Source organism: Vulpes lagopus, chromosome 2 (assembly GCF_018345385.1).
Source record: "Vulpes lagopus strain Blue_001 chromosome 2, ASM1834538v1, whole genome shotgun sequence".
In the NCBI taxonomy this organism is placed as follows: Eukaryota; Metazoa; Chordata; class Mammalia; order Carnivora; family Canidae; genus Vulpes; species Vulpes lagopus.
The window spans coordinates 98,903,586-98,931,257 of record NC_054825.1 but is presented as its reverse complement, the minus strand read 5'-3'; the positions used below and the strand labels follow the sequence as shown (position 1 = coordinate 98,931,257).

The following is a 27,672-nucleotide window of genomic DNA, read 5'->3' as shown; positions in this document are numbered from 1 at the left end:
GCTGGTGAGCAGGTGGATCCTGGTGAGAACTTGTGGAAATTCTATTCTGATTGTTTCTGCCCTGTCAACAAAAGAGGAAACAAGGTCATTATTGAGGAGAATGGAAGAGGAGGCATCGGAGGTGAGGAGAGAGCACAGAATAGACTGTGGTAGGGAAACAGTTTTTTGGTTGTCGAGCAGCATGAAAGGCACTCCTGAAGGAAGCATTCATGATTAAAGTGAGACCAGTTGGTTTGGTTTGTTGGTTGTAGCCATGTTCAGAGGCAGGAGTACACCCACAAATTAGGTGAATTATATTTAATTCTGGTTGATGTGATGTGGAGGAGAGAGGGATGCAAGGGGTTTGAAGTATATGGGAGAGGAAGAGACGATAGGCCGCGGAATGTAGGCTGAGCATGGTGGAAGAGAGGTGTGGGGAGTGAAGGACACTGGAGGGTGTTTGGATCATTGTATGGTTAGGTCCTATTGAGGCTGAAGAATTGTTAGAATTGAGTAAGAGAAGAAAGTGAGCTTAAAAGACCAGACATGGGGTTTGGAGTAGCACACCTGAACTTGAGCGGGTGAGGTTGCAGTTGTTGATAAAGACGGATCTAGAGCAAGACCCTCTAGGAGAAATACAGTGCAAGCTATATAACGGCATTTGAAGTTTTCTAGGGGCTTTAACCGTAAAAATAAGTGACATCACTTTTAATTTACTTAGCTCAATATACTTAAAATATTATTTCAACAAGTAATGTAAAAGTTATGGAGATATTTTGCTTTTTTGTATGAAGTATAAAAGCCAAGTACAAAAAATTTTTAGCGTTTTTGAGTCACATTTCAAGTGCTCAGTCCTTGTTTGTGTTTCGTGGCTATTATACTGCTGAGAGCATGTGAGCCCGGGAGGGAGTGATTGAGGGAGAATGGAAGACAAGATAGGCAGAGAACCCAGGCTAGGGGATTGGTAGACTCGTGTCCACCACTGATCTGTGCAGAGCTTATGCAGAGCTTTTAGAGTAATTAACAATCTAATAAACTTTTAACCTTTAAATTTAGTTTGTGCAATTACAATTTAACTTTCCTGAGATGTGCCCCAGTTTTTAACAAAGCCTAAATCTGGTGTGTGTGTTGGATACCTTAAGTGCTACATCTTTCTCTGCAAAGACAAAAGACACACTTCTTGTTTGTCCTGTAGCTTTTGCATTCTTTGTCCTAATGCTTTGCATGGCCTCTATATTAAGGCAGTCTCTAGTTTCAAGGTAAGAATTTCCTAGAAAAGAATCAGTGTATACAAATTTCTAACTTTTTTTTTTTTTTATAATTAGGTTCTTCAAAACCCACTGGCTGAACTGGCAGGGAATAGTAGTAATTAAAGGTGAACTATAATAGCTAATTGGACTAGAACTAAACACAGAATTCCAGAAATATTTTTGAAAGCATATATTTTATGCTTATATTTTATGCAATATTTTAGTAGCTTCTAAACATTGCTGTGATGCACCCTGGTCCTCCTCTAGGAGGTTGGTGATAGAGCACAGTGGTTAGGTGTCATCTTTGGAACTGGAAAAGCCTGGGATGTAATTACATCTCAGTAACTTCCTACCTGAGCAGTTAGCCTCAGCTTCATCATCTGTAAAATGCCTCCTGGGGTTCTGTTCAGGTAAAGCCCAGAGCCTCATGTGTGACAATACTCAATGAGTAGGGTCTTAGTCTCTGTTCCTTTTCTACCTGTTACCAAAGATAGGTTTCTTAAACATACATCAGATCGTGTGAGCGTCTCATTTAAGATCTCTGGCTTCCCCCTATCTGTAAACACTCTTTTGCATCACTCACTGTCTGATGCCTGGCTCCTCCTCTGTCCTAATCTCCCGCAGCTTACTCCTGCCTCCCCTGTGACTGCACTCCAGTTGTCAGATAAACAGTAGTCTATCTGAGGTGTTTGATTTGATGATTCCTTAGGCTTTTTGAGACCCAGTTCAGATGTCACCTCTGTGAATATGTCCCACCCACCCATTACCCCAGATGCTCCCTCCTCTGGGCCCCATAGCAGTTGGTACATCGCTCTGTTCAGAACTTATTACATTACTCTGTTTACCCAGCTAGACTGAATTCTGAGATGACTGATCCACTCATATACCCCTAGCACCTAACATGCTATTTTTATAAATTATTATTATTGATTCCCCAGTATAGGGTTTTAAAGATTTTATTTATTCATTTGAGAGAGAGAGAGAGAATGTGTGTGCACAGCAGGGGGAGGGGGAGAAGGAGAGGGAGAGGCAGACTCCCTGGGATCCCAGGACCCTGGGATTAAGACCTGAGCCGAAAGCAGGTACTTAACCATCTGAGCCACCCAGGTGCCCCAGGCTTACGTTTTTTGTTTTTTTTTTTTTAAAGATTTATTTATTGGGACGCCTGGGTGGCTCAGTGGTGGTTGAGCATCTGCCTTTGGCTCAAGTTGTTATCCTGGCGTCCTGAGATCAAGTCCTGCATCAGGCTCCCAGCATGGAGCCTGCTTTTCCCTCTGCCTATGTCCCTGCCTCTATCTCTGTGTCTCTCATGAATAAATAAATAAAATCTTAAAGAAAAAAGATTTATTTGAGAGAGAGAGAAGAATATGTTAACAAGTGGGGGAGAGAGAGGGGAAGAGAAATCCTCAAGCAGTCTCCCTGCTGAGTGTGGAGCCCGAGGCAGGACTCAATTTCGGGATCCTGAGATCATGACCTGAGTCAAATCAAGAGTCAGATGCTTAACCGGCTGAGCTACCCAGATGCCCCTATAAATTAGGCTTGCTTTTAAAGAACAAATATTTTGTGCTGTAAATAAAGGGGGAATTACTTACATATGCAGTCTCTTTCCTTTGGAGTGTTTCTTTCTCTCAGTGCCTCACATCCCTTACCCCCACTACCAGGCCCAGTCTCAACCTGAAAAGCACTTTCCTGTTCAAGAAGCAGCTCAAATCTTTCTGAGAGCCTTTCCTGACTCTTGATGTAGAATCAGGCCAGCTTCTTGTATGTTTCCTCTGCACCCTGTGCTGTAGATTTTTGTAGAACCTAGGACCTATCCCCCTGAGTTATAATGAGCTGTTGAAAATGTCTGTCTCTAGGAGACCACTAGCACTGGATGGCAGGGGCTGTGCCTTTCATGGATGCATCCCTGGCCCTAACTCATTGTATATCTCATTGAATAAATTTTGAATAAAGGAATTCAGGAGAATCGTTCTTTTAAACGGTTCATATGCCAATGAAATATATGAAGAGATCCCATTACTGTGCTTTTCTTTTTTAGGTCCTTGTCATGTCATTGGCTTTATAGTGTTGTAATCTTCCAGAAAGAAGGCCAAAGGTTAATCAAAGGAAACGTGGTGGAAACACCTGTATTTATTTTTTTAACGTCATTCTTTTACTAGACTCAGGTTAAAGTATGTTTGTTTTGTAAATGTTTTTACAGAAATCTGTTTATTAGGAAAATATTGTATATATTTGAAAATATGTAAAAACGAAATGAAAAAAACAAACTTCTAAAACTCTTTTTCTTTTAGCTTGGGATGTGGTAATGTCATCCAGACTTTTCAGAGCCCTGGCCGGATCTCACTGTATTTTATCAAAAGTGTGTCAGTGCCAAAGACTTGTCCAGCGAACGTTAAAACCACTTAAGGAATTTAAGACTACAACATGCAACACCACAACGAGAAGTCAAAACTTGGATTTGTTCTTTCCTGATATAGCAGCTGGTGGTTTGAATAAGTCCCAGGTCCTGGAAAGGAATCAGCACCTTCCAACCAGGAAATCTTTTGGTACTCACAGGAAAGTGACTCACAGACCAAATCTATTAGGTTCTAAGTGGTTTATAAAAATATTAGAGCGGCATTACTCATCTATATCAACAGAAACACTTGTTCCTAAGCAAGACTTTCCGCAAATCAAGAGACCACTAAAGGCATCGAGGACCAGGCAGCCATCCAGGACCAACCTTCCAGTTCTGTCTGTCAATGAGGTAAAAACGTGTGGTGGTGGCAGTCTGTTTTATAATCATTGCTTGCACTGTAACTAGTATCCATGGCACCACAGCTGTACCATGAACATAAGAGGGCTGGCAACAAGATCTTTGAAGCCTAGTAGTAAAGCCTGTGATATCCAAAGGGAATCAACATCTTTTTTTTTTTTTTTTTTTTAAGATTTATTTATTTGAGGGCATCCCTGGGTGGCTCAGCGGTTTAGAGCCTGCCTTCAGCCCAGGGCATGATCCTGGAGTCCCAGGATCAAGTCCCACGTCGGGCTCCCTACATGGAGCCTGCTTCTTCCCTCTGCCTGTGTCTCTGCCTTTCTCTCTCTCTCTGTCTCTCATGAATAAATAAAATCTTTAAAAAAAGATTTATTTATTTGAGAGAGAGCACGAACATATGAGTAGGGGGAGGGGCAGAGAGAGAGAGAGGGAGAGAATCTCAGGCAGACTGCGTGGATGGTGAGTGCATAGCCTGATGTGGGGCTCGATTCCAGGACTCAGATATCACATGAGCCGAAATCAAGAGTTGGATGCTTAACTGACAACCACCCAGGTATCCCAGGAAATCAGCATCTTAGTTTTAAGGATTAAGAATATGTTTAAAGACAAACTATAGGCAATTAAATACAAAAATAGGACAGCCCGGTTGCTCAGCGTTTTAGCGCCGCCTTCAGCCCAGGGCGTGATCCTGGAGACCCGGGATCAAGTCCCAGGTCAGCTCCCTGCATGGAGCCTGCTTCTCCCTCTGCCTATGTCTCTGTCTCTCTGTCTGTCTCTGTCTCTGTCTCTCTGTTTCTCTCATGAATAAATAAATAAAATCTTAAAAAAAAATTAAATACGAAAATATAGTTTGTGACAAGTTCCAGACTTAAGGAAACTGAGAAAGAAGACTAGTATTAAGTCCAGTGTTGGAGTAGTACCATAAAAACACCCAGTTAAAAAATTTCAAACTATAGAAGTTCTTCATCAAATTAAAATAACCATTTTTTTAGTAACTCTGCGGACAGGTGAGTGCTCATTAGTCTGTGGTAACTGTATGGGATGGGTTAGTGAGATGACATGGGAAGTACACTCAGAAAACAGGGTTTTGCTTCTTTAACCTTTGAGGTTTAAAGGGGGTTTTTTCATTCACTGTTAAGAAGTTTGTGGGAGTTTCTCAGCTACAATTGCATTTGGCTTCTGAATGATCAGTACTATTTAAGATCAGGATTGAGCCCTTTGCTAACTTTTGTATCTTGCATAATACCTAGGACTGTGCCTTCTACTTAATAAACATTTGTTAAATTGGAAAAGAGGAAAAAAAAAATTGGAAAAGAGGGAAGAGAGACAAGGGATCTTTGAGGTCCATGGTCATCAACATTAACACTGGAAATATAAAATATTCAAATCTTGATCAGGCCTTCTGAATCTATCAGAAAACAGATTAAAATATCAGTCTTAAAATTTTAATTCTGAGGGTACCCTAAACATGTATAATTTGTGGGGTTTTTTCCTTACTGCATAGTTGACTTCCTTCAAAAAGGTCTTATAAAAAACAAACAAACAAACAAACAAAAAGGTCTTATAGGCCTTCAGTATTGATCCTCAGGTTATGAAGTTAGGAGTTGATTCATGATTTTTAGTTTGGACTCTAGCTTTATTTGAATTCTTGTGTGGGGTCTCTGAACCTAGAGAAGAAATGAAGGAAGTGTTGCATGTGTGCTAGTCTTTTCCTTGTAGCTCCTGATTTTTTTATTGTATTGTTTAGCTTTGTGGTAGTTTGGGAAATTCAGCATTTAAGTGACAGATGATATTAGGTATAAAAACCTGAATTCATGGCAGATCCAAGAAAGAGGAAGATCTGCTCCCTTTGTTCTTTTGTTATATCTAATAATCAAGTTTCTTAATAAAGAGGCTGATATAGTGGAGATGTCACTTTTTTGTAGTTATTGGTCGTAAACTATCTCAGAGGCATTATTTCTTTGGGCTATCCTCAGACTTGGAGGCAATTTTTTTGAAAATTTTTTTTTTTTTCTTTTTTAAGGGTTTGGTTTTTTTTTTTTTTTTTTTTCCCTGTTTCCAGGAAAGGGTTTGAGGTAGATTTTCAAAATTCAGTGTAGTTTTAAAGGAGCCAACAATTGACATAGAGAAGTAACTGGCTCCAAGTACCTGGTATGAATATTGAGTTCTGAGAAGCCCAATGATTAAAGAAAAAAAGGAAATCCTCCTGGGTTGTACATCTGTTGTTCTTTAACAGGAAAAAAAGAAAAGCATAACAATAGTTTATGAGAAAATCATGATTTTGTATCATGGAATTTAAGGAGTCCTATTTCGTGGGTTCTTATATCAGAGATATGTAACATGATAGATGTGACCTCAGTTGGAGTTTTGCAAAAACAGAAACAGTGTGTTGTCACTGTAAAAGCACAAGGAAATCATAGAAAACTTAGGTTTGTGACGGCATTTTTAGAATGATTTCAGGTAGTGCAATTTTGGAACTTTTTTTGGTTTATTTATTTATTTTTTGTATTCTCTACACCAGCGTGGGGCTTGACCTATGACCCCGAGATCAAGAGTAGCATGCTCTTCCCACCAAGCCAGCCAGGTGCCCCATGGAACGTTATTTGTGATGATCTTACTTTTCATAGGTGAGCATAGTCTTGAGATGTGACTGGATATTCTATCCCCAAGGCCAAAGACTGGCTTTTGTCTGGCCCAGATGGAGGGCATCATGGGGCTGACAAATCCTTTTTGGTGGTATAGCCCTATCTCCCCTTCTAGACTGAGACAAGAAGGACTCTGCTTTGTACCAGAGAGCGGATGTGCTTTCTCTTGTCCCCATTCATGCTTCTGAACTCGCCCTCTTCATCTGCCACATAGCATGCTCTCAAATTGACTGAATGAGGTCAAGCACCCTCTCCACTGGAATCAAGTCTTTACCTGGTGTCATTTTGCAGAGATCATAACCTACTAAGATATTCAGCCCATGTGCCATTGGCTCATAGTTTATCATGGCAGCAGCAGTGCTCCCTATTGGTGTGTCCTGTCTCTCAGGAGGAACATGCTGGAGGATGACAGCCACTGCTCTGAGCAGTATGGAGGTGGGCACGAAAGGGAAGGTGCTGGGTGCCTGCTAATGATTTTCGGAGGATCACCACTGTATACTGTAAAGTTAACTAGTGGGTTGTTAATAGTTGTTTGTTATGGGTTGGTTGGGTTTTTTTTTTTTCTTTTTTTGTGACTAGAATAAAAAGCATGAGAATGTATTACTGTGGTAGAGCTAAATACTATTTTGTGAATTTTCTGTGCCAATTACTGGTATGTATGCACATATGCATATGTGTACTATGTATACAAAAGGCTTTCTCACCATGGAGTGTAGTCAAAAAACTTGAAAGCCAAAGCATTGTACTGCTAACATAAAATGTATTTGTGTTTTAAAACTTTATCTCTAATGTATACATAACAGGAAAAACATGCATTCTTTGACAGTACAGAAGTAACGTTGCAGTAATGCATTAAATTTCTTTAGTACTAGAATATGAATAAAAATAAACTTTCTTTTTCAAGAAAAGCATTCCATCAGAGTGTGTAATGTGCTAAAACAAGAATCATATATAGATTTCTAGCCCCATCTGCTGGAACATGTTTTCTGTTGCCAGAAAAATGAAACACATATTGAAACAAAGGGGCTTTCTTGGCTTTGAGTTTGAGGGGTTTGCTTTTGTTTTTGTTTTTGTTTAACATTTTAAAATAGAAAGGCCTAAACGTAGGTGTTAAATGCAGTAACTATTTTAGGTTAATTTGGCACATTTATTTAAGAATGAGTTGTTAATCCTTATCCTAAACCCTGAAATTTGCACGCTCTCTCTCTATATATAGATATGTGATTCATTATAAAAATCCAGAAAAAGACATGTATGGAAACAAAAGCTTCTTACAATGTAACAATATAATAGGGAAAAAATGTGACTAGAACACATTCCATGGGCCCATCTTTCCCTTTACCAAATAGATTGAGTACAGTCCTGAAGTTTAAAGGATATAAAACTTAGAAAAGAGCTAGCAAATCAAACTGAAAAACTTAGTGAATCATTTATTAATAGAAGCAGCCACAACTTAAAGAGAGACTGAGATCCAAGGTGCTTCAGGAGGTAAGCGGTAATGGGTATCAGGGAAGGCCACAGTGGGCAGGAGGGAAGTATTGTGGCAAACCATGTAAGCTGTGTGACACTGGCCGGAACTTTGAGCCAAACCAAACAGGAGACAGAGAAGGAAAGGTGACAATCTTCAGAAAGTCTGCAAAAATCCTTGGAATGGCTAAGTAAAAACAGATTGTGTTTCAAGATTTATTTTTAATCTCTTTGGAATCAATATACTTTCTCATGGAAGCAGCGACTGCTTTGTCCCATCCTTGAGCATGCGCAGTAATATACCTTTTTAGCATGGATGGGTCTGGTTGGTGACAAATGATGTTAAGGCAGGCAGGGGACAGTAGGGAAGGGGAGAGGGACTGGGTTGACTGGAGAACTAGACACACACACACACACACACACACACACACCCCAATCTTAGTTGATCATTGCCAGATATTCCACTTGATCAGAAGTTGGTGGAAATCTGGGTTTTGTGTGAAATTTTAATTCGTTGTTGATGAAGAATTCAAATCTTCAAAACACTGGATGGGTCAGCTCTTGAGTTGGTTAGTTCTCTGAGCTGCCAGTCCACGATTCTGATTCTAGAGACAATCAGCCTCTGCCATTTTCAGTACAGTTCTGGAAAGATCCTCCACTAGAATAGTTCTGGGACTGGGGTCCCCTTATCTCATCTCTCTTTTTTAATTTAAAAAAAAAATATTTAAGTAGCCTTCACACATAGTGTGGAACCCAGTGCAGGGCTTGAACTCACGACCCTGAGATCAAGACCTGAGCTGAGGGACGCCTGGGTAGCTCTGCATTTGAGCATCTGCCTTCAGCTCAGGGCATGTTCCTGGGTCCAGGGATCGAGTCCCACATCAGGTTCTCTGTGAGGAGTCTGCTTCTCCCTCTGTCTGTATCTCTGCCTCTCTGCGTGTCTCTCATGAATAAATAAATAAAATCTTAAAAAGAAGAAAAAAGATATGCCTGGGTGGCTCAGCCGTTGAGTGTCCGCCTTCAGCTCGGCATGATGATGATCCCAGGGTCCTGGATCGAGTCCCATGTTGGGCTCCCTGCAAGGAGCCTGCTTCTCTCTCTGCCTGTGTCTCTGCCTCTCTCTCTCTCTCTCTCTGTGTGTCTCATGAATAAAGAAATAAAATCTTTAAAGGAAAAAGAAGACCTAAGCTGAGATCAAGAGTTGGACACTCAACCGACTGAGCTACCCGGGCACCCCTCTCCTCATCTCTTGCCTTTTTGTGCCCCCTGCCCTTCTCCTTCCAGCCCAGACTAAAGCATGTCAGGTGTAGTAGTCACAGAAGTAATTCTGACATCCAACCTAATAGACTGATTTTTCTTGGCAAGCTTTGATAAATTTGTTGGGTGTCCTGCAGAGCCGAGCCCACCCACTGTGGCCTTCCCTGATGCCTGTTACCAGGATTCCTCTCTTTGATCCGGCTTAATCACATGTCCTATCAGCTCTTTCTAACGCCATGGAGCCTTGAACAGATAACTGCTAGCAGTTCTAAACCTTGATGCCTTTGTAATCTATACCATGTATACTCTGGCTCTACGGATCCATATGATTTGTGTATCAGTATGTTCTTACCCTTCATGGTGACTCTGGGAATCAGCTTATCAGCCTACCTGAAAAAAGAAGGGGTGCTACATCCATTTATCCTCACATTTCAACGACAATTTCTACATCTGACTTTTCTTTATCCCCCCACAATTAAGTTAAAATCATTTTGCTGATGAGTGGATATTTGATTGATTTTAGGCTTTTCAGTTTGTGTGTATTCTCAGGTCCTCTGTTTATTACTCTGCTACTTTTTAAACCACACATTAAAACAGTGTAACAGACTAAGGAAAAGGCAAAGCAGGGTTAGGCCATTTCTTTGAGATAGGACCAGGAGTTAGGTAACAAATGTAGGATACGGGAAGGAATAAATATACTACTTTTCTGAAATTTTGTACTAGGCACGTAACACAAAGGGAAAGAGTTCAATGCTGAGATGAAGAACTCTTAGGAGGAAATTTTGAATCAGTGACTCATAAACCTCTTTTAACCAGTGATGGGCAAAAGCAGCATATATATCCAATGAATATAGAATCACTCATGTCCTGATCAGAAATATAAAATGATGACCATATGAAAATTCAGATGTAAATTACTAGATAAACTTTTTCACCTCCCATAAATTTTGATGGTTTAAACATACCTGTACATGCAACAGAAATCACTGTAATCTAACAAATAATTGATCGTTTGTGCTAGCCATGAAATTGAGCAGCTGACATCAGCTTGTTTCAACTTCACAACTCTGTAATAGACATTTTGTCATTCTGATTTTTTAAAAAATACTATTCAGATTCTGTGCTGAACTCATGAAGCCTTTGCCAATAGCTTTTAATCTTAATTGACTTCATCCCCTAGTGAGAAATATATTTTCCATTATACAAACGTAGACACACATAAGTGACCAAAAAAACTTCATAAAATAACATTTAGCTTTACTCTGAATAATGGACTGTAACATTTTCTATTTTATTGTATTTAATTTTTTTAAAAGCTGGTTTGAGTCACCTAAATCGGTAGCAGGAACTCACTGATGGGCTGTGACTTACAATGTGACAGAAGCACTGTGTTGTGCCATGTTCTGTACTATATAGACATACATAGCACAGATGTACATGTGTGTACACAGGCGAGATAACATGCACTAATGAAACTGGGACAGATTCTCAGATAAACAACTTTTCGTTTAATATTAACCAGAGTAAAAGTTCTGTGCTTCCTTTGTAGATTTGAAATAATCTCTGCTGTAGAAGGCTAGTGACAAATTAGATGACCTCTAATAATTATGTTGCTGTGAAAAAGTCCTGGAAGCAAAAGGTTTGGAGAGACTGTAAATATCATTCCACCCAGGGCCATATGATGCCTTAATCCTCTCCATATCTTTTGTTCAATCTGTGCTTGCAACACTACCACTGGGGGAGCAGCTCTCTTTTCTGGTTAGCCCATTACATCTTTTTGGTGGCTGGCAAGAGAAAGTTCTTTCACAGATTGGGCTGAAATCTGTCTCCCTATACCTTCTTTCTCTTCACCCTTATGGAACCTCTTGTATGAACTTTTGAGATGTCTATTGAAAACTCTCAAGTGCTTGCTTTGCAAAATGGAGTCCTGGAAGATGATAGCCATCACAGACATTTTAACCTCTTGGTAACCCATGTCATGCTAATCTCGCCAACACAGGACCTGATGCACTGCACAGCATTTGCAACTGCAGATGAATATCATCTCGGGACTCTCTCTCAAGATCTGACCTCCCGTGGATATGTTGAAGTAACAAGCTTGCCTAGAGGTACATCTTGAACCTGGGGCCAAGTATGTTAAAACGTATGAGAAAATAATTTTCCTCTGATAGACCTTAAATATGCATTTATTTACGTTCCATTTTCTTTTTAAAAGATTATATCAAGGGCACCTGGGTGGTGCCCTTAGTTAAGCATCCAGCTCTTGATTTTTGACCTAGGTCATTATCAGGGTCATGAGATCAAGCCCAGGTCATTGGGCTCTGTGTTCAGCAGGGAGTCTGCTTGGGACTGTCTCCCTCTCCCTCCACCCCTCCCCACCTCCTGCACTCTCCTGCTGTCTCTCTTTGTGTCTCTCTCTCTAAACTAAATCTTTTAAAAAAATAAAAGATTATCACAAAAATGTTGAGTCTCTTTATACAAATGGCAAAGATAAGAAATTAAAATGTATTTACAGAGAACTTAGTTCACAGATTAAAATCAGTATGATTTATTAAGCTTTACACTGTGACTTGGGATGATCAAAGTCACACTTCATTTCTATTGCATTAAAAAGTTGTTTCAGTATTATGGAAGAACCATGCAATTGACAGAAATATGGGGGAGAGCCTTTAAAGAAAAATTTACCAGTACAATCTGATACTTTAAAACTAACAAAATGAACTAAAAGAGAACTACAAAGAATATTTAAAAAGAGAATTAAAATAAAAAGAGGACGTTAGGATAATATCAGGAAGGATTCTTGGGGGAAAAAAGCCTATTTTAATATTAAAAGATAAGTAACTTGGAGCACTCTGATGGAAATTCATGAATTTACCAGAAGGTAGCAAAAATGGCAAGTTGAAAACCTCCCTGCTACATAGAAAATTCTTCAAAGAGTCATTGACCCCATGAGAAACTCTTGAAATGTCATTGTGCTCTTTCAGCCTCAGGGATCGAAACAGACTTTTTGTGCTGTTTGATGGCAGAAACAAACATAAATTGACTGAGAAAAAGAGTTATATCCAGAACCCTGAAGATAAAAAATTTCCCAGGTATATCCTTGGCTGATTCCAAGGGCTGTCAGCAGGGTGACCCTGGTACCCTGGGCTAGCTTCTAGCACCAGTCCCGCAGCCCTGGCAGGTCTTTTCTATTTCATTTACGTTGCTCTTGGCTACATGGGTGAACTTTGCCCTCTGTAGGATGTAGTGCCTAAGGAAGTTAGAACTCACCCAAAAATGGTAGTTTAGAATTTGGTCTTTATCTGAACACCCTGTACCCCAACCTCTATTAGAAACTTGAAGTTTTGTTGGTCCTACTTTTTGGTTAAGAAATTACATACAATTTTTTGCATATTAATATTAGTATATGTATTGATATATTCATGTATGTTTATAATTTGTTGTAGAATATTTACATACTTATAACATATTAACTATGCTTGTATAGAAAGCAACTACTCATTGATGAATATATGTATATAATATGTATATTTAATAATATTTGAAAGGTTAAAATATTAAAATAGTTATGGGTGGCTACTGTGGTAGTTCTCATGATTAATTGAACTCAGATATGTTTTGAAATGGTCAATATCTTCATTTCTGTGTATTTTCTCTATATAATTTAAAATTCATCAAAATGAGTTGTTTTGTAATACTATATTTTTAATAAAATGGTATTTAAAAGAAGAGAATTTTATAGATAATTTAAGTCTTGAATCTTAGTGTATTAAAACTAAGACTTTTAATAATTATTAACTGGACTAGTGACTACTGAATTAAAATGAGTGTCAGTGAGTAGTTTTAAATAGTACTAATAATAGTGTCACAGGTGTTTCAGTGTTTTGTGAAAGTAATTTCTTATAGTCTTTGCATTTTCAAATGTCAAATACTTTCAGAAACCTAAAATTGGATAGAATCTTACTATATGAAGGAATGATCATAAATACGTTATTAAAAGTTCATAGGTGACTCCTAAACCTTGTATCAGTTTCTGATTGTAGCTTTTCACTCATTTATTTTAAATCACAGATGCAGCAAATATTTTGGTGATGGGTGTGGAGCACTCGGCAAAAGAAGGCGATCCTGGAACAATATTCTTCTTCAGGTAGGACAAGTGAGCAACCCTTACTGGGAAATGGCCTGCTGTCAGATAATATGGTCTTTCCTTTTTTTTTTTTTTTTTCCTCTCCGAGTGGTAGAACTACAGACGGTTTATTTTTGTCTTTCTGCATTTTGCACATTTTCTACGTTGTAATATTTTTTTCCTTTTTCAAATTTTCATTTAAATTCTAGTTAGTTAACATATAGTATAATACTGGTTTTAGGAGTAGAATTTGGTGATTCCTCACTTATAAATATAACACCCAGTGCTCATCATAACAGGTGCCCTCCTTAATGCCCATCACCCATCTAGCCCACCCCTCACCCACCTCCCATCAACTCTCCGTTTCTTCTCTGTAGTAAAGAGTCTCTTATGGTTTGTTTCCATCTCTCTCTCTTTTTCTTTCCCCTTTTCCCATATGTTCATCTGTTTTGTTTCTTAAATTCCACATATGAATGAGCTCATTTGGTGTGTCTTTCTTTGGCTCACCTATTCCACTGAACATAGTACACTCTGGCTCTATTCACATAGATGCAAATAGCAAGATTTCATTCTTTTGATGGCTGAATAATATATATATACACATATATATTAAGTTATATATATTATATATGTACTCATTATATATCTATATATATTACATTGTATACATACCACGTCGTCTTTATCCATTTATCTGTCAGTGGACATCTGGGCTATTTCCATAGTTTGGCTGTTGCTGATAATGCTACTATAAATATCAGGGTGCATGTGCCCCTTCAAATCTGTATTTTTGTGTCCTTTGGGTAAATACCTAGTAGTGCAATTGCTAGATCGTAAGGTAGTTCCGTTTTTAACTTTTTGAAGAAACTTTGTTCTCTTCTCCAGAATGACTGCACCAGTTTGCATTCCCACCAACAGTGTAAGAGGGCTCCCCTTTCTCCACGTCTCTGCGAACATCTGTTGTTTTCTGTGTTGCTAATTTTATCCATCCCGACAGGTGTGAAGTGGTATCTCCTCATGATTTTGATTTGTATTTCTCTGATGATGAGTGATGTTGAGCATCCTTTCATGTGCCTGTTAGCCAAATGTGTGTCTTCTTTGGAAAAAATGTCTTCGTGTCTTCTACCCATGCCTTAACTGGATTATTTGGGTGTTGAGTTTGAAAAGTTTTTTATAGACTTTGAGTACTAGCTCTTTATCAGATATGTCATTTGCAAATATGTTCTCCCATTCTGTAGGCTGCCTTTTAGTTTTGTTGATTGTTTCCTTCACTGTGCAGAAGCTTTTTATCTTAATGAAGTCCTAATAGTTTATTTTTGCTTTTTTTCCCCTCGCCTCTGGTGACATGTCTAGTAAGAAGTTCTATGACCAAGGTCACAGAGGTTGATGATTTCCTATTTCACACTTAGGTCTTTCATCCATTTTGAGTTTATGTTTGTGTCTGGTGTAAGACAGTGGTCCAGTTTCATTCTTCTGTATGTGGCTGTCCAGATAACATGATCTTTAAACTTTAAGGTGCACCCTCTCCGTTAATAGTAAATGTATTCAAAACTTACTGTGATTTAAATTTCTCCTTAGATTCTTATTTGATCTGGGAGATTTTGTCAATTTTAGGAATTTTCTGGTAAATCCTCTTATAAAACAATTTTTAAAATAAATAGTTTTTCCATGGCTTGTCTTTACAAGTCTGGATTTTTGTTTACTGAGAGTAGGTAAAGTATCCTATTTTTCATCTGCAGTGCTCCTTATCGGACTCATGTTCCCACCCCTCTGTGTTTTCTTCCTTTTTTTCTCCTTCTGTAGCTCCTTTGCTATAATTTCAGACCACCTTACCCCTCCAGAGACTTCAGACTAGAACCTTGAGTCACATATACTTAATCCTTTTATTTAAAGGTTGTTTTAATACCAGATACTCCCGAGTAGCTGATTGAGAATGATTATGATAATAGAAACCACTTAAAATAATTTTGTTTGTCCTCACAGCTCTTAAGGAGCTGGGGAAACTCAGTGTGAGAGAGATTTTTTTCTTTTCTTTCTTTTTTTTTTTTTTTTTTTTAAATGTGAGAGAGATTCAGGGAAATACCACAGTCATGGGACTATTCTGTGGCAGAAGAGAAACACATAGAATGTCTGGAAGAACCCAAACTTTGATAAAATGTTTGTGATATCATTTTGTGTAGTTGATGATAACTGGCAGCTCTAGCTTGCTTCCCATCAGTGCCTTACCTTCTTTTGACATAACTTTGGAGATAATCAAGAGTTCAACATTCAGCCCAAGTAGAATAGCATCCCCTTTAACTCAGTGAGGAATTTGGATTTCTGAGGGCCTCTATATTAGCACCATCCAGTAGAAACACTAGGCAAGCCTCATATGTAATGATACATTTTCTAATAGCCACATTTTTAAAAGTTAGAAAAAAAGATTTGAATTTGAACACGAATTGTATTATATGTTGCCTGAAAATAATTTTAATAATGTGTTCTATTTAACCAGCATACCTACAATGCTATCATTTCAACATGTGATCAGTCAATATAATTAATGAGATTTTTACACTGTTCTTTTCATACTAAGTCTTTGAAACTCAGTGCATGTTTTACATTTCCAGCATTACTTGGTGTGTACCAGGCACATTTCAAGTGCTCCACAGCCCACATGGTCTCTGAGTGCCACACTGCATAGCACAGCTCCCTGAAGGGAGAGGGGTATGATCCCCAGATTTCTCATCTGCCTAGAAGTGATAGTCTGAACTAAGAATACTCCACCTGTGGCTTTAGATACCAATCACATCTACATCATAGATCCTACACTGGCTGGTTGCCCAGCTTGCTTTCTGGTCCCCCAGCCTGTCCACTCTCCCCTCTGCCAGTCTGCTTGCCTGTATATAAACAGGATCATTTTTCAGTAGGTGCTTTGGATCACTCCACTTTCCTTCTTAAAATTCTGTGGAACTGGACTAAACTCCTTGTCACTGTCTCTCTGATCTGATTGCCTCCTGCTTACCCGCATCCACAGCCTTGCAGACAACTAGCTATCTATTCTGAGATGTTGTCGTGCTCCTCATACCTCCTCACGGAGGCAGAGTGTTCCCTCTGCCGTATTTCCACTTCCCATTGTCTCATTTGGCTAGTCCTACTCGTCCTGTGAGAACTGTGTCCCTCCCATGGACATCCCAGAGTACAAGCTGCATAACTCCCAGAGCACCAACCACGCCACACTATAATTAGAGGTCTATCTATCAGTCTTTTCTAAATTGGCAATTCCTTGAGGATAGGAACTAGACCATACTCATCTTTGTTTTTGATGCAACACACAGATCCACACATATACTAAGCACGGTGCTTAAGAAACATTTAAATAACGGTCGGGGACCACAGAATTTTTACCTTCTCCTTCATTTCCACTTTTCCTTCCTCCAGTGCAATAACTCAGAGCCATAACTTCTCTCTCTCTCTCTCTCATTTTTTTTTATTTACCACCAAAAACAGTTCACCATGTCAAACTTTAGGAATCAAAACAAGTTCATTCATAGTTTTTAGACCCTATATTCTTTCAAAGCCAGAAATAGATGGCTTCATTGTACTGCTCCAAGCACTGTAAGGATGGGTGGCATTTTTCCATGGGTGCTTTTAGCCATCTTTGGCTTTAATTTATCTCAGTCTTTTTATTCCACAACTATTAAAAGCATGATCCTTTATTCTTTTCCTATAGCAGAATCTGCCTAATGACAGCTAAGACGGGTCCCAAAATTTTCCTTATTCTGTACATCAGAATTGAACCAGGTATGAAACAGTCTAGATACATGAAGTTATATAGTATTACAATAATATTTATTCTGCAAGCCATGTGAGAAGTCATGAATTTGGGGGAGCTCAGGTTTTATCAAGAGTTCAATAATAGCTCTTGTTTTAGCAAATCCATCTAGGAACCATAATGTCAAATAAGTAATAAATCACATTTTTAAAAATTGCCTTCTGGATATATTGTAGAAGTTACCTAAGCATGGCTTTATGTATGGCCCTAAAGAATATATTCCAGCATTAACTTAGTTGATTATTTTATTCTTTTAAATCAGAGAAGGAGCTGCTGTGTTCTGGAATGTGAAAGACAAGACTGTAAGTATATATAAAGTATAAAAATATAAAAATTTAGTTTTCTGAGAAAAAAATTGTTAATTATCACTCAATAATCAAACCACTAGAAGATAAATTAGCAGATAATTCACAACTTATTTGCTCTGCATTATGTGTCATTATTTATCCTAGCATTTTTATCTTCTAAAGTGATTATATTTTGGCTTACAAGTTTCTTCCATTTTTTTATCCCCTGGACTTTGTGAGAGTCTAATTTGTGAGAATCAGAACAATCCTAGCTACACTGCAGACAGAAAGACGTATACTTTGTACATAATAATCTAAAAAATGAAATACAATTCAGTGGAAGCTGGCTGTACTAAATCTTATTTTAAATCAAGTTTTCGGGGAGCCCGGGTGGCTGAAGGTGGTTAGCGCCACCTTCAGCCCAGGGTGTGATCCTGGAGACCCGGGATCGGGATCGAGTCCCATGTCCACCTCCCTGCATGAAGCCTGCTTCTCCCTCTGCCTGTGTCTGTGCCTTTCTCTCTCTCTCTCTCTCATGAATAAATAAATAAAATCTTTTAAAAATAAATAAAGTTTTCTAGAACCTACTCATGCACAGGAAATAATTTCTTTGTTATCTCAATCACAGTTTGTTACTACTATTACAGTCTTTTTAGAGACAGTTTGGTAATACACATCAAAGCTTTATGTTTAACTCAGCAAAGTTTTTTACATCTTGAAAATTATCTAAAGGGAATAATCACAGTTATGTGTGATAAATGATGTACAGATATGTTCATCAGTGTACTACTTACTGTGGTCAAATTAGAAATAACCAAAATATGAAAAAAAAAAACAAAAAAAGAAATAACCAAAATATGTAATAGGCAGTTTATTAAATATCTCCATAGGATATACTACAGTTCTTAAAAATCACGTAGAAAAATATCTATTCCTAGGAAATTGTCTAAATTAAAAGAGCAGATTATAAAATATAACCATTATAATGCCAGAGCTGGTGAAAAAACATGCCTCATACGCTCCCAGTTTTACTAAAAGGTAATATACCTTCCCTACACACACCTACACACAGCAATGGTAGGGTGGGGTTTTCCTGAAGAAAAACAAATATAAATGACTAATAAATATAAGAAAAATTGGCTGTTTGAAGTGGCAGAGATATAAAGAGCTGATAATACCCAATATTTTTTAAGAATGCTCTCCTAAATATTTGGATTCTAAAACTGGAAAAAAATGTTGCTAAGAGTTTAGCAACATTTATCAAAATTGTAAGTGTGCATGTCTTTTGATCTAGCAGTTCCTAAGGAAATAGCCCTATAAGACCATGGAGATACACACATAAAAATAGTACATTTGTGCCCTTGTAGCAGTAGAGAGTAGAAATAATCTGTGGGTGGACATTGGAGAAGATTAAATAAATCATTTCTGTATTAAGAGAGTATCACTGAAAATGTTTACATGCACAGTATGATCTCATGTTCTATAAAAAGCAAATATATATACCCATTTTTTAAAAAATAAGATCTGGAAGGATATGCAGCAAATTTAGTGAGGGTTACCTTTGGGAGTTAAGAATTCAGGAAAGCAAAGAGACTGCCACTTTTCTGTACCTTTATGTAGTTTACAATTTTACAGGTATGTAACTTACATATTTTTTTAAAGATTTAAAGGATACAAACCATGATGTTAATTAGTTGGTTTTCTTTAGGTTCTGGAATAAGATAATTTTAATTTTTTTCCTTTTGCTAATCTGTGTTTTCTAAATATAAAAACAATATATTATCTTGATGAATTTAATATCACAAAGAATTTGCCTTTTCCTTAAAAACTAAGCAGAAGACCTTCGCTCAGTGGCAGGATCATAGCCAATGAGGTTTCTCTGAGGCACAAGTATTGTTAATTAAAAACTAAACAGAAGAAACGTCATCTGATGTGATGAAAAATATTATAAGCATTTAACACTGTACCATAGTTTTGTACTGAGAGAGTCAGGTATAATTTCGGGTTGTCTTCCTTCTTTCCTAGATGAAGCATGTGATGCAGGTCTTAGAAAAGCATGAAATCCAGCCCTATGAAATCGCGCTGGTGCACTGGGAAAATGAAGAGCTTACCTACATAAAGACAGAGTAAGCATTTTATCGAGTTTACGAAAAGGGCACTTGGCATAACTTGGAGGTGATAAACAACTTATGTGTCTGGAGACTGATTTTAAGAAAAAGGTTATTGATGCAAATATAAAGCCTAAACTATATAATAAATATTAGTAGGTAAACATGATGGTTTGCACTTACTAGGCTACCCATAAATTAAAACAAGTAGATAGTTTAATCCCAAAATGATTGAGTGTCCTAAGCAACCTAAATCAGTAAAATGCTCTGCCTTCATCAAAATGAACCTGTCAAGTTACTATAGTAAAGGTTTCTCATAAGTAAGTCCGTTTTTTCCCTGTTGATTTTGAGTACAGATTAGGTTGTGATCTAAGAAATGGGGATGCCTGCAGGAAGTGGGGGCCTCACAGCATTCTCAGGGAAGGTGCATGGGTAGGCAGCATACCAGCTGACTTTCTTGTCTCAGCAGGCAGGGAGAGATGAGGATACATGTCAGGGTCGAGAGAAGGCAGTGTGATCAAAACTGCAATGCCTTTTTCTTCGGGGAGTGACCTAGTGGAACATGGAAAAAGAATTCTTTGTATTAAGAATGGAAGAAAGGAAGTGATGAAAGCAGAGCTTTAGGAAAATCTGTAAGAGACACCAGCTGTAGACAGACAAGATGGGATCAGAGCTAAATAATAACAGCCAACAAAGATAAACCACTCGCCCTGCACCAGGCACTGTTCTAGGTGCTTACCAGGCATCCTTTCGTTTAATCCTGACAAAAAAACCTGCAAATGGCATTAGCTAGCTTTTGGACAAGGTTTGGAGATGTTTCGTCCTGCCCTTGGGCACCTGACCAGTGCGTGAGGGCCTGGGCCCAGAGTGTATATACTTGAAAGTCAGGTTGTGAACCTGAGAGAGACAACAGAGGAAGAGCTAATAGAATGTTATTCATTTTCTTATTAAGCCCTCGGCCTTGTGGTTGTTTCCCCTGAACTTCCCTTCTGTACTCTACATCCAGATTAGACTGTTCCTGGGCACTTACAGACACACACACAGGCATGCTCACTTATTACCTCATAGTCTGTGGAGGGGTAAAGTCCCCACCTGAGATTTCTTTGGATCCCGGATCCCATATTTGGTTTTGTCAAAAAGCCCATCATAGCTGCCACCACTGTGGCTGTTACGTGAGTCCTGCCAATGATTCCAGCTGTTTGCTGACTCCAGCAGTTCTGTGATGTTGGCTGGGCTCCTTCATTAAAGCATCCTGTCAACTCTGCTCTTTCTCCTCTTTTCTTCTTCCTTCCACCTGAGGTTGTCAGCACATTGTACCTCACTGCTCTCCATTGGGCCTCCTGGTCCACAGCTTTGCCCCTCTCCTGCTTCAATCTTCCGTACGGTTTACCCTATATTTTTCCTATTTGCTTTTGACATTTCTATTCCCAAATTCCCAGTCCTCCCAAAGCCCTTACATGTGCACTTCACTTTTTTTTACCGCTTCCCCACCTCCCTCCCTGTTTCTACCGTGTCATTGTGGCTTTAGGTCACATTGTATAGATAGCTTTATATTTACCATGTGATCAGTTAGCAATTTATTGTGATCATGTTCCTTTTCTACAAAATATCAAAACATGCTTATTAATTTTTGCCATGTGGATTTGCTATAAGTGAACCATTCCCCTGTTGAGCATTTAGTTTCTTTCTTAATTTTTTACTGTTAAACATTTGACTGTCAAAAATTTTTTTCCCACACAGATCTTTCTTTGCATCTCTAATTATTTCCTTAGGATAAATTCCTAGATGTGGAATTACTTGGATCAAAGGGTATAAGAACGTTTATTTTTTTATTTTTTAAAAGATTTTATTTATTCATGAGCAACACACACACACACACACACACACACACACAGAGAGAGGGAGAGACACAGGCAGAGGGAGAAGCAGGCTCCTCACAGGGAGCCCGACGCGGGACTTGATCCCAGGACTCCAGGATCATGCCCTGGGTGGAAAGCAGGTGCTAAACCGCTGAGCCACTCAGGGATCCCTAAAAACTTTTCTAAGACTTGGTACAAATTGCCGAAATGACCTCTAGAAAGAGTATAAGGTGACTACTTCTTCAAAAGGAAAAGTTAAAAAAAAAATTTAAAGGCTTTTTAAGATTTAGAAGATCATTTTTTTTTTCCTCTTCACAGGGGACAGTCGAGACTTCACAGAGGGGAAATCAGATTAAATTCAGAGCTAGATTTAGATGACGCCATTCTAGAGAAATTTGCTTTCTCTAATGCTCTTTGCCTTTCAGGTAAGTTATTGCTACTTATCAGAAAAAATGTTACATAGTTTTCATTTCATTGGGGAAGTTTAAGCATTCAGTAAAGATTTCGGCATATTTTCAGATTACTCAGCAAAGCCATAACATTTCTTCTCAAGAGAAAAAAACATATAGAGAATAGAGTATCTGTGCTGAAGCTGTTCATTCATTATTAACCGTATTGATAAAGCTTACCCTCTCCAAAAATATTTTCTGTAGTATCATTATTCTCTTAGTTCTCCTGTCCTCTCCAGTGTGGTTGTTGCTCTCAGGTTGTTGCTGATCCAGGCAGAGAAAGCCCCAGGCCTCTAAAAAGTGCACACCAGTTCTCACAGCAATGGGACAGAAACGCATGCCCCTGAATAAAACTGCAGAAATTCTCTAAGAATTTTTTGAGTGCCCCCTCCACAAGGCTGCGTCTGACATGGCCTTATCCACACCATTCTAGAGGCTTCGGGACTTGGGAGCTTTACACACGGCCCCAAGGAAAGGAAGGAGGGTGGGGGAAGGTAGAGTAGGCCTGGCTCCATTTCCCTTCAGGATATACCTTACACACACTCTGGGCTTCTGAGATCCGGTGTTAGAAAATCAGGAATTCTACTAAATATCGCTTTGGTCTGCCAGCAGGGCTTGGGTATCTACTCTATATCTTCCATCTTTTTCACTTTAGTGCTGCCCTTTATGATGATGAACTATTCTTAAGTTTTCAGTTGTATATTGTTAGTGCATTGCTTTTTAAACTCTTGTTGAAATGGCAGCAAAGGTACTGGGCAGTTAATTTATGTATTCTGTATTAACATGAATATGATGATGAAAAAAATGTTCCATTGTTGTTATTTTTTTCCGCAGTGAAACTGGCTATTTGGGAGGCATCACTGGATAAATTTGTTGAGTCTATTCAGTCAATTCCAGAGGTAATTATGCCAGTTTTATGCTTGTTTTCAAGAATTGATTTGTATTTGGGAAAAATACAAATTTCCCACCTTAACAATATACTTAGGAGTACAATAAAGTAGTAATAAACACTACACTGAATTTAAGCCAAAACAGAACACTTGTTACATATATAATAAAAAATTTTATAGGTTTTTTTTTTTTTACTTTTGAAAACTTAGAATTCTAATTCTGTCTGGTGGTGTAATATTTGTAATGTAACTGAATTTTTTAAAAAGTGAGCTGTTTACTCTCTAAGGAAAAAGTTTATGACCAGTTATCTTTTTTTTTTTTTTTTTTTTATGACCAGTTATCTTGATTGAAAAGTGCTTTGCTGAATTATGAGACAAATAGTGGCTTGAAAATACATATAAAGTTTTTTCAGAATACACCAAAACTCGTGTTTACTGTTATTTTGTTTTTATTGTAAGAATAATGGAGTTATACTTGAGAAAAGAGGTCCTGCTTTTTTTTTTTCTTTTCAGTAAGAGATTAGGGATAGATCCTAGAAAATGCTAGTGGGAAGGGAAATAGAACAAGGGAATACAAAATTTCTACCTAATAAGATGTTGAAATTTCAAAGAAAAATGACTCAGAGACATCATTCAAGAGATGTCATTTACATCTGCTCTAGAATGTGCTTTATGGTTCTGTTACTTGTTGGAGATTTGTTTGTACGTATATGTATGTATGTGTGTATTTTTTTCCCTCCCAAATAGGCTTTAAAAGCTGGGAAGAAAGTGAAACTATCTCATGAAGAAGTTATGCAGAAAATGGGTGAACTCTTTGCCCTGAGGTAGAATTTTCTCTGTAAATAAAATTAATGTATGTATTTAACAGTCTGAAGAAGACATTCCTGTACTTGTATAGTAAAAAGCAAACGTGTGCCTTTATGGGAAGTGCAGCCATTTATATCTCATGGATTTTCAGCAGGGGAATCTCTTATCCATTAGAGGCACATAGGCTGTACTAGGACTGCGCTGCAAGAAATTCTGCATATGCACAGAGATCATAATTAATCTACATTAAAGCTATGTGAGGGAGCCCAGTAGATGCTCTCTGTAGGTAGAAAGATATATTCTAGAATTTGGAAATGTGAATTCTCGGTAAAAATATGTCATTCCATCCAGAGAGTATAATGCTAAGCAAAATAAGCCAGAGAAAGACAAATACCATATGATTTCACTCATATGTGGAACTTAAGAAACAAAACAGATGAACAAGGGAAAAGGAGAGAGACAAACCAAAAACAGACTCTTAACTATAGAGAACCAATAGTTGCTGCGGGTGGGGGAGGTAGGGGAAGGGGATTAAGAATACATCTTATCTGGGGATCCCTGGGTGACTCAGCGGTTTGGCGCCTGCCTTCAGCCTGGGGCATGGTCCTGGAGTCCTGGGATCCAGTCCCGTGTTGGGCTCCCTGTGAGGAGCCTGTTTCTCCCTCTGCCTGTGTCTCTGCCTCTCTCTCATGAATAAATAAATAAAATCTTAAAAAAAAAAAAAATACACTTATCATGACATGCACTGAGCAACATATAGAATTGATGAATCACCATATTGTACACCTAGTATGACCAATAGAACACCGTAAACTACATTGGAATTAAAAGAATATATATATAAAATTGCCTGTCGCTAAGTAGAAGCAAGTGCTATAGAAAAGTTATGTACCATATTGACTCAGACACACGGTAAGACGCCACAGCAGAGACAAATGCTGTCAGTGAAGCTATGATACGATGCTTGTTTATCACAGAATTCACATCTTACGCTGAAATAACTCCTTTAGCTGTATTTGGGTGTGGATTCCATCACATTCCCCCTTGGGCATACGTAAAAGGGAGGCAAGAGGGAAGTTAAGGCAATGACAACTAAGTCCTGCCTGCCACCTGTAAGACATCATCAGCTTTAAAGCTGCTGTCCATTTTCAGAGACTGGAAAGAAAAGTGTCTTAAAACTGATGAAGTAAAAAAAAAAAAAAAATGATGAAGTACATCAGTGCGTCATTTTAAATAAGTTTCTGGAAAGGTGTCCAGTTATTTTAATTTTGTAATTTTCCCAGGATTTATGGAATGAAACATCCTGAATCTTGGCATTATTCTTACCAGGCAGCATTATTCAAGGTCTTTTCCCTCAAAGTCTACTGTGTGAGCTGCTAGAGATCGTTGTAAATAGTTTAGAGTTGTTTTTCCACATTCCCCATAGAGGTTGGCCTGGAGAGAAGTGGTCCAGGATTTCTTCATCTCTGTGTTCTTCATAACCCAGGGGCCCTCATTCAGGATGCCAACAAGATGAAAACCCATCCATCAGGAGCGTTCCGTAGCATATCTGAAGCGTTGAGCCTTGAGTTCTCTAAGAAGCGAGGTAGAGAGTGTCTCTATCCTCTTCTCTTGATAATGCCAGTAAAATTTGATACAGCAGATTAGCATCCTATCAAAACTCAGAAGTCACTGGGTGGCTCAGTGGTTTAGCGCCTGCCTTTGGCCCAGGACGTGACCCTGGAGTCCCGGGTCAGGCTCCCAGCCTGGAGCCTGCTTCTCCCTCTGCCTGTGTCTCTGCTCCCCCCCCTGCCCATGTCTATCATGAATAAATGAAATTTTTTTTTTAAAAAAAAAGGATACATGGCAGGTTACAACATTGGGTGAAAAATCAAGTCCACATTATGTATGGTATGATCCAACTTGTGTAAACAAAAATGAATAATCATCTTTATCTCGATATGTATGCATACCAAACATCTGTGTTTGTGTATGCACACATACATGAATATATGCATAGAAAAGGTCTGGAAGGACACAGTAGAGGGAGTGTTCACAGAGCCTAGAGGATTTGGGCTGTGTTTTAGGGTAAGAGAACTAACTACTGTTTCTCAAGTTCTTCTCTAGGGCTTTCTTTGTTATAGTGAACAGCCACTTACGTGTTACTTCCGTGCCTTAAATTTTCATTTAAAAATAAACGTAGGGGGGATGCCTGGCTCAGCAGTTGAGCGCCTGCCTTTGGCTCAGGACGAGATCCTGGAGTCCCAGGATTGAGTCCTGCATCAGGCTCCCTGCATGGAGCCTGCTTCTCCCTCTGCCTGTGTCTCTGCCTCTCTCTCTCTCTCTCTCTCTCTCTCTCTCTCTGTGTGTGTGTCTCATGAATAAATAAATAAATAAATAAATAAATAAATAGATAGATAGATAAATAAATAAAGTCTTTTAAAATAAATAAATAAAAGTAAACCTAGGTGTCTCACATAAAAAGAAAATAAGGGTTTGTGTATGCGTGTATTGTCCAGCGTTTGCAGAAACACTGGAAGAACAGAGGAAGGGTTAACCTGTCATGGGTGGGAGAAAGGGAATGATGGGAAGAATAGGAGTGGGATTTGTCAGTTTACCTTTTCTGTCTTTATAGCCACATAATTACTTACCAATAAAAAAAATGTATATATGTTGTTGTAAAAAGAATTTTTTTTTAAGATTTTATTTTTTCATGAGAGACACACAGAAGCAGAGACATAGGCTGAGGGAAAAGTAGGCTCCATGCAGGGAGCCCAATGCGGGACTCGATCCCAGGACTCCAGGATCATACCCTGAGCCAAAGGCAGACGCTCAACCGCTGAGCCACCCAGGCATCCCTATATTGTAAAATGTTTTAAAGAAAACAAAAAAGCTCAGATATTAAAAGCAAAATGAGAGGTTTTATTTTTCTAACAACATAAATAACATTAACGTTAAGGATTGAGTTAATTTGGTTGCAAATTTCAAAATGCTTATGTAAATTTTTGTATTTACATATTTCTCAGAAAGGTCAGTATTAGTAGATGTTTTATTTTTTTTAATTTTTATTTATTTATGATAGTCACAGAGAGAGAGAGAGAGGCAGAGACACAGGCAGAGGGAGAAGCAGGCTCCATGCACCGGGAGCCTGACGTGGGACTTGATCCCAGGACTCCAGGATCGCGCCCTGGGCCAAAGGCAGGCGCCAAACCGCTGCGCCACCCAGGGATCCCTAGTAGATGTTTTCATAAAGTACTTTGTAAAAAGAAGATAAGGACTGATTTATAATTCAGAATTAAAAAGTTATCATTTTGTTTTTTTTTAAGACACCGTATAAACTTGAGTTCAGACTTCTTGATCACTCCCGATTTCTACTGGGACAGAGAAAACCTGGAACAGCTTTATGATAAAACCTGTCAGTTCCTTAGCATCACTCGTAGAGTTAAGGTATGTATTTTGCACTTTTACTGAGAAAGACAACTCTCTTCTAATTTGTGTGACTATGTGAAGAGAAATTTTAAATGAAGTTAATGTGTTTAACTAGTTTTGGAGAAATACTTTGACTTTTATTCATATCTCTGGATTTCCCCCTTGCCCATCTACTAAATACAGTTTCCAACATGTTTCTTTATTGTATTAGATCATGTTCTGATACTTGCTCTGCAGACTAGATAAAGGTAGTGAGAGTTTAGAGGCCTACTCTTCCATTAGCAAGCTCTGATCAAGTCTCAAGAGTTCAGGGGTCCTGGAACTGTGTTGGTGGCAGTGAGAATAGAAATGAATTCAAGAAAGAATTCTCTGAGACAAATCCAGTGGCTGGTTAACGGGAGGACAGACACAGGGAAGAGTCAAAGATGACTGACGTTTGCCTGTGAGTGACAGATAGGAAGATGACAAAACAAACAGGTGGGGTCAAGGGGAGTGTAAAAGCAAAACCGAAGATATGGTGAGAGTAAGTGGCAAGAAACCATCCAATGAGAACCATCACGCAAGCATTTAG

At 38.5% G+C, this 27,672-nt stretch overlaps 1 protein-coding gene and 1 pseudogene across 2 annotated transcripts in view; both read left to right on the top strand.

Annotated features, from left to right (window-relative positions):
* The window catches only part of RMND1 (required for meiotic nuclear division 1 homolog), a 43,927-nt gene that overhangs the window by 2,667 nt on the left and 13,588 nt on the right, over nt 1-27,672 (top strand). The window contains exons 2-10 of one of the 2 annotated variants that reach the window (XM_041743133.1): nt 3,521-3,975; nt 11,353-11,461; nt 13,425-13,500; nt 17,556-17,595; nt 19,606-19,706; nt 21,866-21,972; nt 22,831-22,895; nt 23,634-23,710; nt 26,999-27,119. In XM_041743133.1, the coding sequence (XP_041599067.1) occupies nt 3,535-3,975; nt 11,353-11,461; nt 13,425-13,500; nt 17,556-17,595; nt 19,606-19,706; nt 21,866-21,972; nt 22,831-22,895; nt 23,634-23,710; nt 26,999-27,119 (1,137 nt within the window). In that variant the 5' untranslated portion in view covers nt 3,521-3,534. The remainder of the gene's footprint in view (nt 1-3,520; nt 3,976-11,352; nt 11,462-13,424; nt 13,501-17,555; nt 17,596-19,605; nt 19,707-21,865; nt 21,973-22,830; nt 22,896-23,633; nt 23,711-26,998; nt 27,120-27,672) is intronic. The other variant, XM_041743134.1, reaches the window with a different exon arrangement.
* On the top strand, nt 19,420-19,544 carry LOC121485875 (annotated as a pseudogene).